This window comes from Haemaphysalis longicornis, unplaced genomic scaffold (genome assembly GCF_048455015.1).
Source record: "Haemaphysalis longicornis isolate Haplotype H1 unplaced genomic scaffold, Haemaphysalis longicornis Haplotype H1 scaffold_10, whole genome shotgun sequence".
NCBI classification, from domain to species: domain Eukaryota; kingdom Metazoa; phylum Arthropoda; class Arachnida; order Ixodida; family Ixodidae; genus Haemaphysalis; species Haemaphysalis longicornis.
This window is the reverse complement of record NW_027526204.1, coordinates 63,350,790-63,365,403: the sequence shown is the minus strand read 5'-3', so window position 1 is coordinate 63,365,403 and position 14,614 is coordinate 63,350,790. Positions and strand designations below refer to the sequence as shown.

The 14,614-nt window shown below is 47.2% G+C and overlaps 1 protein-coding gene across 1 annotated transcript in view; it reads left to right on the top strand.

The window, feature by feature from the left end:
• LOC144158639 (uncharacterized) overlaps positions 1–9,845 on the top strand; it is an 89,700-nt gene extending 79,855 nt beyond the window's left edge. The window contains exons 12-13 of the mRNA XM_077689670.1: positions 7,560–7,691; positions 9,492–9,845. Coding sequence (XP_077545796.1) covers positions 7,560–7,691; positions 9,492–9,641 — 282 coding nt within the window. The 3' untranslated portion in view covers positions 9,642–9,845. The remainder of the gene's footprint in view (positions 1–7,559; positions 7,692–9,491) is intronic.
• The last annotated feature ends 4,769 nt before the right edge of the window (positions 9,846–14,614 follow it).

Genomic DNA, 14,614 nt, shown 5'->3' with positions numbered 1-14,614 from the left:
GTAGTAAAGTCGGTAAAGTGCCTGGCACCTCCTGTTGCGACGACGGAGCACCCGGCTCGAATCCTGGCGCAGCCGCGTTATTCTGGCGATGTCATTTCCGTGACGGATATGACGTCAGTTAGATCTTGGTGGATCCCGGCATAAAACAATTTCGTGTTAAAATATGAACGTTGATTAAACTGTCGTTCATAGGGAACGTATGTAAGTTCAGTCCTCCTGTTGAAATTGCTGACTGTAGCAACGTTCCCATTTTTCAACGATGTCTGATAAAGTTAAGCCTCAATCTTTCCGAAAACATCAGGGTTATTAACCCCAAAATATTAACCCCAATGTTTTAGCACATTCCTAGCAGATGGTGTCATTTTTGAAAATTCACATGCGAAGCCTTGAAAGACCTTGAAAACCCTCGAATTTTTATCATTTAAACCAGCATGAACCTTGTGTTACGTTTATGCGACAGGGCGAGGATGGTTGAGTATAAAGAGCAGGCTACTGTGGCCTTCTATAAAAGGAGTCCAGTGTTGTGGCTAATGAGGTCTTGCAGTGTACAACTGATGCGCAGAATGATTTTTCTATGGAATGGAGCTTGCATGGGCTGGCTGAAAGTAATTTTGTTGTAGCCCAACCACAATGTATGTACAATTCGTGCCCTACTCCCCACTACAGCGGCCCTACAGAAATTTCCCCTGTATACTGTTTCCTCTGCTATTCTTCTCTCTCTCTGTCTATCTATCTATCGATCTATCTATCTATCTATACTCCGTTTCATACATAAAGTGCAACGCTGTGAAGGCTATACAAGTAGTCCGCAAAGAAAGAAGGTGCATCGCTCCGCGCGGTTTTGTAGCCGTGTGGTCTAACGCGTCACTCTGGAGAAAAGACGCTGAATTTTTAAGTACATGGGTTCGAAACCGCGTTCCGACGTTTGTTTTTATTTTTGATCACATCTTCTGCGAGTTCAATTCTACATCTTACTTCGTTCCCAGTAACTGAAACACTATGCGCATGCGGAAATGAACTGCGCATGGGTTCGAGACCACGTTCCGACGTTTCTTTTTATTTTTTATCACATCTTCTGCGAGTTCAATTCTAAATCTTATTTCGTTCCCCATAACTGAAACACTATGCGCATGCAGAAATGAACTGCACGTATGGGTTCATTGGATGCATACCGTGCTCATTTGTGCGGGCTGAAACAGGCTCGCACCGATGTTTGACGAGCAATGGCGATTTGGTCGCGATTCTGCAACATTGTCAGTTTACCTCGTTGATTCCAGCGAGAATTTTGTGCAAGAAAAACACGTTAATTCATTGATTAGTAAGCACAGCTGCTCCATCCAGGGTGAATTACCAACAGGTGCTCACTTTCAACTTTCGTTTTCGCCGTTGCCCTGATGATCCACTTCTTTCTGTGCCTCTCTTAAAACGCCCAGCATGTTATTGATTATACCGGGCCGCCAGCAGAGCAACGGTTTCAGTTTTTGCCGAAACAATTTGGAACCGACTTTGGCACTGCACTGTAGAGTAGCCCGACGCACTTGGTGCGAATAACGTATCATTTGGTATTCATGGGAAAGGCCAGAAAACAGATTTCTGTACCTTATAATACTGATTTCTGGCACAGAAACGCATAATACATATTTTAAATTTGTTATTGTCCCCTTTCCAGTCCGAATACATATATGCAACAATTTTGAGAATTCTTGTGCGTGATTTATTTATTTCTTCACTACAATGTTTCACCCCAGAAACAAGAATTACCGTATTTACCGTATTTACTCGCGTAATCCTCGCACCCCTAATGTGAGCCACCAAAACTTGGATTTTTTGGTTCCTCGCATAATCCTCGCACCCCCAACTTTGCAGCAGCGAAAGTTGCCCGCTCGCGAAACCCGCATGGTGCACGCGCTCTCCAACGCGCGCCCTCCCCCCCGCCGCCTCTCCGTTCGGCGGAGAGCGCTGTGTACCCAAGGCCATCCGGACGCCCTAACACGCTACTCGCACTGTACTTGAGCCGGTTTCGCGTGCGCGCAACTAGACTAGTCGCCATGGGGAAGAGCGCTAGCTACACTGCCGCTTTCAAATTGAAAGCGATAGAGTACGCGATCGAACACGGCAACCGCGCCGCAGGCAGGCACTTCGGCGTCACCGACTTCAACGTGCGTTACTGTCGAGCTTCACAAGTAGGGCACGCACATGACGACGAGATAGGGCGCGCGCCAGAAAGCAAAGGCGGCAATTTCATGATCGCTGATCGACGGGATACTGTTTACGTTCAAATAAAAGAAATAGCTGCTGTTGGCAACACTGAGCTTACATATACAAAAAACGACCGCTACATTTAGCGGGATTGGCAGAAGGCAAATTGGCAACACTGTGCACCAGATTTTTTTTCCCCGCATAATTCTCGCACCCCTAACTTCGCATTGACTTTTCCGAAAAAAAAGTGCGAGGATTATGCGAGTAAATACGGTACTCGATTCTAAGCACCCCCTTTTTTTCAAGGTCCCGGTACTCAAAATGAGGGGGGGTGCTTAGATTCGAAAAATCCAAAAAACCACCTCCTTTCGGCGGCAATATTTCGACAAAATTGGCATGGGAAGTAACATTTTATTTGACATTTACGAAAAGAAAACTAAAGGGTAACCACATGGACCCTTTCAGACAGCGAACCCACCGTTTCGGTCCGATAGTCCCTCACTCGCTCTCCCCATCGCTCTCACTTGAGTCCGTGGTACTACGCGAGCCGCCACTCTCTGTGTCCCACAGCGAATCGTCCTCCGTTCCGTCCAAGTTGTTCGTGATAGAACACTTCTTGAACGACTTCGTGATGGTGTGCACTTCAATCCGCTTCCACGCATTGGAAATCCAGGTTGCTATCGTCGATGGGGACGCTTTCTGCAACTTTCCCGTCGGCGTCTTCTTCCGGTCGGGGTCCCGCACCCACTCTTCGTACTCCTGGCGAAGGTACGCCTTAAACGGTTTATTCACCGAGACATCCAGGGGTTGCAACACTGGCGTCATTCCACCTGGAATGACGACCAAGTCACAGTTGCTCTTTTGCAGCCTCCTCTTTACCTCCGGGGTAAGATGGCCGCGAAACGCATCCAACACCAGCATAGATCGCGTGCCGGATGGTCCGCCAAGCATTGCCCCCGGGCGCCGCTGCCACACCACTTCGATCCAATCGGACATCAGTTCCGCCGTCATCCACCCTTTCTCATGTACCCTTACGATGACATCACCAGGAAAAGGTTCATTCTTCGGCATGTTCTTCCGCTTCAGAATGATGTACGGTGGGAGCTTACGGCCGTCAGCGGTGATGCACAACATCACTGTGACGCGCTGTTTCTCGTATCCGGTCGTCTTCACTCTCACTTCTCGGGCCCCTACCTCATTCACTGTGTAGGCACTCGGCATGTCAAAAAACACTGGCGTCTCCTCTGCGTTGCCGATCTGGCCAAAACTGTAGTTGTGATCCCGGCGGAGGCCTATGACATACTTCTGAAAAGCGACAAGTTTGTCGTCAAAATCTCCCTGCAGCTTTTGGCAGATCGTTGTGCGGCGTCGCAACGAAAATCCATTTCTTCGCATCATCCGTTCAACCCAGCCGCGGCTTGCACGGAAGTCTGCGCGGGGAATCTGCATTCTGCCGGCGATCTCCATCGCTTTCACCTGGATGGCGTCGGCAGTCACAGCAAAACCACTGCATCGTTCGCTGCGAACAAATTCGCAAACTTCCTTCTCGAGTTGGGGATGTCGGCCCTTTCGCGGTCCCGTAAACTTCTTCCGTAAACTTCTTCCGTGTACTTCTTCCGTGTCCCGTAAACTTCTTCCTTTAAAAATTTGGTCCCGCTGCTTTCTCCACCTGATGATGCACGCACGGTCCACGCCGAATTCCGCGGCAGCACTGTGGTTTCCATTAGCTTCGCCAAACGCGATTGCAGCTCGCTTGAACTTCAAGCTGTATGAAGACCTTTTAGAAGTCATACCCACATCACAAATATGGAACAACGACAGAACAAAGTACCGCCTGCGTGCGATCTCTGCGCGCCGCAAACCGCCCAGATATGCCCGCCGCCGGACCGGACCCACCACCAAGCGCCGCCGACTTCTGTGCCGCCATCTCTTGTGTGTTTCGGGAACCAGAAGCGCACAACCACGTGTCCAGGCAGCCTCGGCAAATGGTTAGGGGAGGGAGAGGTCTTGTCGTCACGTTTTGTAAAGCCGCTCCCTCCAAGCGACTGAGAGGGTGTTGCTCCAAGTAGAGGCGTTTGCTCGGCCCCTTTTCATTTCTCTGCTGCGCCTCCCTCACCATCCCTCCCCTACGTTCGTTCAAAGAGCAGCTGATAAAAGTTGGCGCACGCGAACGCCGAAAATCAGCCGTAGTCGCCTTTTTCCGTGCCAATTTTATTCACACTCAGAACTACTTGCTAGTGGCCTCTTTGATGCTAGAACTAGATGCTAGTGGCCTCTTTGGAGCAAGCGCGCTTGGCGGCATTGGCTACGCGCGCCTCCTTGAAAACAAAGGGGTGCTTAGATTCGCAGGCAAACTTTTTTTCTGAGTTTTTTCCCCGATGTTAGGGGGGGTGCTTAGAATCGAGTAAATACGGTATATTTTCTTTTGTGATTGAAAAGAGAGCTCTTTAAGCAAGGCTCTTATTCGCAAGAGAATCATGGATAGGTCAATTGTTTTTACATACGGAACCTTGATATGGCATGTTCTTCTGTGTTAAGGACATATCTATGGCATAGGTGACAAAAAACAGTACTAGCTCATGAGTTGGAGATTTGTTGCCATACATAAATGCATACAGGGGCAATATGGATTGTGTGTCATACACAAATATTGCAAGAGGATGCTGAGTTTCGCGGTTTAAAAAACAAACTTTATTTATAGGAAAGCACCTCTGGTCGATTTCTTGGTAGGTTCCGACTTCTTCCTTTCGTTCCTTCCTTCCTTCCTTTCGTTCCACCCAGTTTTTGCAGAAGTTATATGACTCTTCCGGCTGTATACACTTCACGACCGGACAGGACAGCACTACAACGTAGTGTCTTTCATAGCACGGGTCACTTGATGATGTTAAGCCCCACAAACAAAACCACACGACGAGGAAACACAGTTTGCTTTGTCCAGTAACAAAGCCTTCTTGGGGAATCGGCTCAGCATGAAGCAGCGCGAGCAGGCTGGATAGAAAGGTGTCCTCGCTCCAGCTCTGCTGTTGACTCTAGTGAAAAAAGCCGTCACTGACAGGTCACACATTCCTGGGAAGTTCATCAACGATTCCTCCCTGCCCTGTCTTCGGAATTCCTTGATCGCCCGCAGGTACCTGCGGCACCAGACAATGATGCCAAGATTCCGTATTCTCTTATCATACGTGAAGCCCGTGTCCTTCATTAACCTCCACAAGGTGGTTTTCGTGAAGTTCGGCAAGTCGTCATCTTCATTGACAGCCTTTCGCACACTGTCCAGTGTCAGGATCTCCCTCTTGGCGTACATGCTCTGCACTTTCAGACGGATGGCAGTGACTGTGAAGGTGTCATGCTTGACGGTTCGCGTGCTTGATATCGTCACGTCGCGAGGTCTTCTCTTTGGAGACACCAAATTCCCACGCAGACACTCTGCCTTCAATTTCGCCATGGTACGGGGAGATACTCCGGGGTTCTCGCTCACAACACTCAGTACTTCCTGCACACATTTCGCCGGGAAACGCATCCTGGTACGGGCGTACACATTTGCAATTACAGTTAAACCTCGTTATAACGAGACGGGCTATAACGAAATAATGGATATAATGAGCAAATCGTAATTCCCCTTGAAAGTCCCCATAGAAACCAATGTATTTAAAACCTCGTTTTAACGAGGTAAAATTTCCCCGTTACGGGATATAACGAACAAATTTCATTGAGAAATCAAATTTTGAGCTAATTTTACAAGAGTGCGCAACGCGGATTTGAGACAGTGCGTGACGCGGCAACTGTATTAGCAGTTCAAAACTCCCACCACGCGCGCGAAGCTGGCTGGCGCGCCATGCGGACGCTGCGCTTACCGAGCCCCCCCCTTTCTCCTCCCCTCCTCTCACTGCGCACGCCATGCAGACAATGGGGCCCTTCGATTTACAGTGTCGGACTCACCGCGGGCTCCCCGAGAAGCAGTCCGACGTTCGATTTTCCCACGTATCCCTATGACGTCGGGGAATCCGCGGACTATCCGCGGTGAGCCCGAGAAGAACCCCAATGCACACGCCGCGCCCGGTTGCATCGCCTTCCTCCCCCACCCCTCCTCCCCTGTTCGTATCGCCGACGTCGCTGCGTAGTTGTGTGCGCGTGGGTTTTGGCAGTCTTCAGCCTTATCTTATCGTACTGCCGGCGTGATTCCAACAGCGCGAGTGCGACAGGCGGGAAGTGAAAGCGAAAGACTATAATGCTTGAACAGAAGATGGCTATGATAAAATCCGTCGCATCGGGCGCGAAGGAAGGTAAGGTGCACTCCGTGGTAAGGTGGCAAGAGACTGACGTGTGGACGAGTACGCTGTTCATCATCGTGAGAAACTGAGATTCCATCGTCAGCGCTGTTGCACATGGCTTGAAAAGAAGCGCTAAGGACGGCGTCGGAGGGACTAGATGCGGTGGACGTGCTGCATCGCTACTTCGGCGCGCACAAGGGCGGCGAAGATGGCGTGAACGTAGCGGCCGCAGCTTAGGGAGCCATCGCTCGCATCAGGAAGGTGCATCAATGTCCGCTTACGGACTTCGTAGCCAAGTCTGTTTGAAATACGAGTTTTGAACTGCAATAAAGTAGGTTTGTGACTGTTCCTTTTTACCTCCGTAATGTGTTTATTTTACTGACTATCGCCGTGCAGCAAGATGCTATTTCGCCCGCTTTTTGTTTTAGGTAACTACAATGCATAATATTTGCAGTAAATGTCGGTTACGGCTATAACGAAATATTGGCTATAACAAGCAAATCGCGGTGCCCCTTCAATTTCGTTATAACGAGGTTTAACTGTACTCGCTTGGCGTTCTTTGTCAACTTTGATGTGCAAACCCTCAAAAAAATGCGTACAGGAGGCGTGGTCGAAGCCCGAGAGCTGGACGCCATTTTTTCAACGCTGCCTCAAAGAGTAAACAAAAAACGGCGTTCAAGGTTGCGCGGAGAGCGAAAACCTGACACGAAAGCGACAAACATAAAATACAAACTCGCATATTTCGATCTTTTGTCCGGCAACACGGGTGTGTTTTGTCAAGCTGATGATAAATATATATGCTTTAAGGTTGCCGGCGAAGCATTTATTGTTTCTGGCTCACCGCAAGCAACCCACTACTTTTGGTCGCGGAAGCACAGAGCGCAAACAAGAGCGCTAGCTTTGACAGCGTTGCACTTGATGTATGAAACGGAGTATATCTATCTATCTCCCCTCTCTCTCTCTCTCCCTCTCCCTCTCCCCCCTATATTGGCCTCAACCGCACTAGGTTGTATGCAGGTGTACCCTGTGATTCCCTTCTCGTTTCATATGGAATCAATAAACGGCAGCAACCTGTGCCCTCTTTACATCCAGGCCTGTGGTGATCCGGCAGCAGCGGTGGCTCATGGCGGTTGTGGCAATGGCAACGGACTTGACCTTGAGCCGACCAGCCGGCTGGAACGGATGAATCGGCAGCTGGCGACCCAGCTTGGAGAACTCACACAGGTAAGCCAGCGGCAGTTCGAAATTCCAGACTGGGTTTGTGGGGAATCCCCCTTCAGTTTTGTTCCGTGGTGCGTGCATGTTCCCACCTTTCTTTTTAAAGTCGAAATGTTATGAGCCAGGTTCTAACAAAACCTGCGTGTGTCCATTTTGGTGTGTAAAAAGATGTTCCCGGTGTAAAGGTGTAAAAAACCAGGTGTGTAAAAAGAAGTATCACGGACAAAATTGAATTTTGCAGCAAAGCTAACATTCAATTTGCTATAAGACCCTAAAGATCGCCTGACCCCTAAAACCGATGGCTTTAGCACGGATAAGTGAACAAAATAAATGTGAATCCTCTATTTACAGGGTTCGTGCGGGTCCTTGAAATCCTTGAATTTTTACAGGTCCTTGAAAACCCTTGATTTTGGGGCAAAATTAAGAAGACGACCACTCTGCGTACAAAGAAATGTATTCCTACTCCGTAAATTTCCGGCACGTCTTTACGAGGAAACCTTTGCGTTCCAATTCTCAAACAGAATACACTTAGCAGATCATTTTAAACGCCTGGCCGCGCTGAAATCAGTTTCGGTTTTTAAGGGCCTGGCTGCGCTGAGATCAGTTTCAGTTTCAAAGGGTCTAGCCGGATCCATATCCAATCCATCCCTTCGCTTTTCTTTTGGGACTGGCGTTGTTCTCTCTCGTAGCTCGAACATTCGGCGTGGTTTGTGCGGCGTGTAATGTGTGCTGTCGAAATTACTGCACGCAGTAACTGTTAGTTAGGATAATGCCTGGTAAATCTAAGTTTCAATGCTCGTGGCTGAACAACGACAGTTATAGGCACAGGCTGGCATTGGACCCGGTGAGTCCACATCGGGTGAGTCCACCCAAAAGTTCGCCCACCTCATTTCTTTTTTTTTTTTTTTTTCTATATATTGTTTCGTTGCAAGAAGTGCAGCAGGCGAAGTTGGGGCAAAGACAAACGGAGATTTATTTAGGCGAACTTGTGCCTCTAGAAAGAAAGCCACCAAAAAGACGTGGCCTCACGCGAAGCACCGGTCAGCCAAATCAGCATTCCAAAGCACGAGCCGTTCCACGAACTCTTCTACACGCGCCACGTGGAGGAGCCTTTCGTCGTCGTCGTCTTCGTGGCTCCGTCTCATAGCAGACGCACTCGTGACAATATATATCCCCACAGTTTTGGTTGGTGGTGTGGCCACTTTTTGTAGTTTTTCACACCTGATACGAAAGAACGGCCATCCCATATTTTTCACTTTATATCACTGCAAATTGGGCGGGCGTTCTTTTGGAACTTTACGGTAATTTACTAGGAGGTATGCTGAATTGCAAGTTGCAAACAAAAGTGTTTTGCTTTGGGAATTTCTTGGACTACCCCCAGCTTTACTGGCTGTCCTTCTTCATAGAACAAAAGAGCAATGAGTTTTGTTTCTTTTTCTAGCAGTAACGTCAGGGTTCGAGTTCTAGTCTTTGTAACGATTGCTCCGAGGGGTGAGGGTTGAACAACCTGGCAGCGACTAATGCGATCTGCGAAACTTCATTTCTGATCCTGCGAGTTTCACGGCATTGTCTTTCACAGCAGTATCATTTTGGCACAGTCATTTTCCTTTTCTGATTCCACAAAAGGCATCTTCTACTACTGTCTTGTGCTGTCTTCCTACAGCCAATGTGGTGTGGTAGCATTATTACGCTTAACAAAACGTTCCGGCTCTCTTTTTTGAACGACATGTGTACCTGCTGGAAACTTGGGGATGTTACAATATGTGGAATGACGCCGGGTGATGGTATGTCTCACCCTTACTGCAGATCGTGTGCACGCTGAGTTCGAAAGTGTCGGCACTCGAGTTGGCCATGAAGCAGCAGCAGCAGCAGCTGGCGCAGGTTGAGCGACCAGAGCAAGACGACGAAAGGCTATCACATGACCCAGAGCAGAACGGCTCCAGTCGCGACTGTTGACCACCCACCCAAAGCTGTCTGCGTACATTGTGTTGTCTTGTCCAGTAGGGTGTGTGTGTGAGTGTGCGGCTGTGATGTGTGTGCTTTGCAGTAAGAAACGGAATTCATTCGGGTTTTCATTCCCTCTGTGTGTGTCTGTGAGGGCGAAAAGCGCTGCTGTGAAGCGGAGTGGCTTTGAATAAAGTGTCATCAATGAAGGGTCCACTGATTTGTATACCTGTAGTGTTGCTGCCCTTTGCCGACCTCTTGTCTTGACAATGTTACGTGCTCTCGGTGTGGTTGTGAAGTCACAGGCTCTGTTTTTCTCTCGTTTTTTTTTTAATTCTTCCGGTTGTCAGTTCCTAAACGGGCAAATTAATTATTAGTACCTCCTCATCAAATTTTCACATCAGGTTTTGCTGTCAATATTTCCCGTTCGGTCAATTGCACCCTCCCTGCCTAACTTATGGTCTTTTTGTTTTTCTTAGCTTTTTACATTTTTACTTTTAGCGGGTTTCCTTTTTTTTTTTTTTTTTTTTTTTTTTTTTTTTGGGTAAAGCCAGTCTGCTGTGCCTGTCAACTGATGCAGGTAACAGCTTACACGTGTCTGAAATGCTGAAATGAAATGGTGCGCCTTCTTTAGACACAATATATTGGAAAAAGGCGCAGTCATTGGCATAGCTGAGGGGGTCCGCAAAGAAGTTTTGTTCTTTAAAAAGACAGCTTGGTTCCAATAACGATACCAGTTTTATTGCAAACTTCAAACAAGTAAGATATAAAGAAAATATATGACGCAGTGGCAACTCGCAAGTCAGTTTATATTTAGATGGATCATTCAGGCAACAGGGGAGGCTGGGGAATCCGCCCCACAATGATGTGCCATTTCACAATGACCACCTAAGACACAAAATAAAACAGTGTTCGACATTTTTTTTTTTTTTTCAATCGGTTCTTTCTTTTCTCTTCGTTTTCATTTTTCTTTACTTCTTTTTTTCCATCTCCTTTCTCATCAGTCTGCCCCCCCGCTCCCTGAAGGTAATTCTTTTGTACACCACTGCCTTGATAGCCCACCTGGAAAAGACCCACTCGGAGAGAGCACAGATCAAAGCCTGTGCCGTCCATTCCGCTGGGCAGTGTTCGAGAGGAATCAGGTCAAGGAGGAAGTATGCTGTCGAGGAGCTTGTTTTAGAGATGGCAGTGCACAATTCTTCGGGTTAAGAAGTACATCGCATGCAACTTTGCCGAAACTACGAAGCATAATAGGGCGCCTCTTATTTGTTGCGATGAGAAAAGTACAGCGGAAGGCTGATCAGAGCAATGAAATTGCCCGCTACGACTTCCGCTGCGTTTCGAGCAGCTGCCATTGCAGTTTTCCTTCCACCATTCTTCAAAGTCAAAACGCAAAAATTGTTTTTGTAATTCGCCTTGAACCCGCGTCATCCTGTCTTGATTGCAAGCGCACGCGGCTTGCCTGCCAAGGGGAGATGCCGTTGTGCCCAGTCAGAGGATAAGATAACTGGTGCTGCTCCTGCCACAAGCAAGAAGGGGGCTTATGACGGCCTAGCAGCTATCTGCAAGTAATCAGCTCGGTAGATGCGCCTTGTTGTACGACAATGTCTTGCGACTGCGCTCCCCCCCCTCCCCCTGGTAACGCACTGTTTATGTGCAGGTAAAAAAACATAACCGTTGGTACGTTTATTGTCGAATAAACATGCCGTAATTTCACGTCGCTCCTTTTTCTATAAACATTGCGTTATGTGGTCAGTGATGCGGATAATATACGGGGCTATGCACTTCCATGGTATGTTGGGGCAGGTTTCGCCTCAACTAAGTTCCGCTTCATTGAAATTTCTCGCATGTCCTGTCAATTTCGGTGTAGTCGGATTCGACTGTGCTGGGAACACAATTATTTTGATTAGGATTTTCTTAGTGTTATTTGAACAGGAAGCTCATGTATGTTTTCTGCTGCATGATTTGAGACATTTTGCATTCAGCATTTGTAATGTACAAGATGAACTCGGAGACGGCATGAAGTGTACAAGCGTAGTCTGGATACGAGAGTGCATGAAATTTGAACAAATGATGCGTCTGGTTTGGCGATTCGCTTCTGTCTTTCTCTTCAGTTATGTAGGCTGCATTACTTTACCTGTGCTTATTTTATTTATAACCGTTTAATATGGTTTTAAAAAATTCTTACCCAAAAAATTCTAGGCTGTTTCGAATTTTGGTCCTCCAAATGTGTTTTATTCCCTGGCACATGCACCGTGCCACTCAGCCACAACGCAATGGTACAATTTGTGTGTTTTCTGCTGTGCACTACTTCCATCTGTGGTGATCAGCATCATCAGGTGAGCTGCCGGGTGATTCTAGAGACTGTTAGCCACAGACAGGCATCGACCATTATTCTGGTTGTTGACCATCGCGGGTTGAAGATTCGATCAAGAAAAAAGCTGCTCAGCGAAGAGCAGAGAGATTTACGCAGTACAGTCGACATGCCTTCCTTGAGTGTTGAAGCTAGGGCTGTGGTGAAATGTGCTTAAGGTTTTAGTATTCTTTTCTGTTGTCTCACCCACATTCATCGAGGTGCGCTCAGAACTCCACTGTGAGCTGACTAATAATATGAAATATATGCGGCACTTGGCACTTTTACGACGTCCGGAATCCTTTGGCACTCCACGGCTTGAGCGATGATCTCTCTCTGGCTCTTCGTACTTTCGTACAATGCCGTTAAGGTTCAGAACACTTGAGTCGTCCCTTCACTCTTTCAGCTATCCTGACAGTGTAACACTGATGCATTTGAAAGTGATGTGGCAGCGCATACAGGGCAGCATCTTTTTAATTCCGGCTGCCTTCATTATTTCCGGGGTAGTCCAGAAACAGTATATACTTGCATTCGGATGAGCGAGTAAAGGGCATACACAAGGCGCTGCCCACACGAGGTTGTGGGCAGCGCAGCTATGCGTGACAGGCTGAGCGCGCAGCTTGACATGCAGCCACATTCAACACCCGCTCATCACACTTTGACCACAAATGAATTGAGCAAGACAACCAATGGGATGCATGGGGAGAGAGTACAACTTAGTTATCTTGGAAATACATCTGCTCTTCTTGCTTTTATACCCAGCAGCGGAGAGGCCTCTGATAGAGTCGGTGGGCTTATCAAAAAATATATTTTAGTGCTAATTTTGGAATTATGGGTTTTAATGTGAGCAATATACAAATCAGCATGGGGTTGTGCTAGGACTTTTTACTCGCGAGGTATACGTTATGTGCAATAAGTCGTAAAATTTTGTTAAATTGCATATGCAAACACATACTCCACATCATTTCAACGCTCTTCAAGAATGGTGTTCATTATTTCAACACCCTTTTTCTCACAAGGGTATAAAGCTACAAATTGGGTTGTTGGAAACTAAGTAAAACGGTGTAAGGAAAGACCGCCAACAGAGAAAAAGAGTGTAAGAGACCTTTAACTTTGAAGGGATTTTATACCCGTTTACCCAGGTCGACTGAACATTTTCTACAAGCGGGGAATGTTTTGCACCTTACGATGTTTAAAACAGTATGAATTGTCATAATTTGTTACCAGTGAAGCTGTTTAAGCTTAATCTAGGTCCGGTAGCGTTAGCAAAAAAATACCAAGAAAAAGAACTGCGGCGCCTGTAAAGGGTGCACCACCGCAGTTAGGTTATAACCGTGAAGCCGGCTTTCGATCCTGTTCTAGTGTGAGCACAAAGGGCGCATGCGTATGCCTACAATTAACTATACCATTTCAAAGGTACTAGTCTTTCTGGGATTACAAAACGTAAAAAAATGGCACAGCTTGCACTGGTGGAGCAATGATGGAGAAATAGCAGAGCTTGGGGTCGACCTAGTTTGTTTCCCCCTTGGATCCCCTAGCAGTAAGGGGGGGGGGGGGGCACACTGGAACAGCCTTGTAAAATACGGCTAGACTTGGTCTCACCCCATGAGCACTTATAGCCTAGCAAGAACATAGCAAAACTTAGCAACACCTGATGAAGCTAGGTCGACGTACCCCAGCTCCGCTGTATTTCTGTTTTGCAACTGAACACCTATTTTACACCCTTTCAACACCATACAGAAAGCTAAGCGTGGTGCATCCTATCAACACCCTTTTCGCCAGATAAATATAGTCTTTTTAATTTTAAAAGGTCAAATTGATGTTTCACGTGCCAAAGCTAAACTTGGGCCATGAGGCGCACCGTATATGGAAACGAGCGTTCATTGCAGGCGAACATTTTTTTTTTAGTTGCGGAGTACCTTATGACCGCACAATGTCCGTCCGCGTCCGTGCGCATAGCATTTACAATAGCAAAAAAATCACACAGGCACCGGCAGGATTCGAGCCTGTGTCTGGAAGACCAGACAGAGTTATTGTCAGTCGTCTTACCCATTGGGCTACGACTATGAGTACTGTCAGACTCAAGAGTCAAACAGCTTAGTCCCTCGCCTGTAACGGTGCGGAGTACCTTAGGACCTCCCAATGTCCTTATATGGCAGTGGAACTGCAGAGGTATCATAAGCAAAAAAAGCTCACTTGAAACTTTCATCGATACACAAGATCCCAAACCAGATATACTCTGCCTACAAGAAGTAAATTAAGTAAATTCGGAAGTCGGTCTTAAAGGATACACTAGAACTTCGTTATCCCCGGACCAACGTGTCGCTATATAGGTGAAAAAGGACATCACGGCGATTGAGGACAAGGCTATCTCACGATCCCCCTCAGCAAATTAACATCGTCGAAATAATACCGAACTCTCGCGGAAAGAAAAGCCTCTTTTTACTAAACATCTATAGCCCACCATCCAGCCCAGATGAAGACTTCGATCCAATATTTAAAGAATTGCACCAAAGAGCCAGAAATAATAATATCCTCATCACAGGAGACTTCAACGCCCCACACAAGGAATGGGACTACAACTTTAACTCTAAGAAAAGAGGGAACATTCTAACCGCAGCAGAATACTACG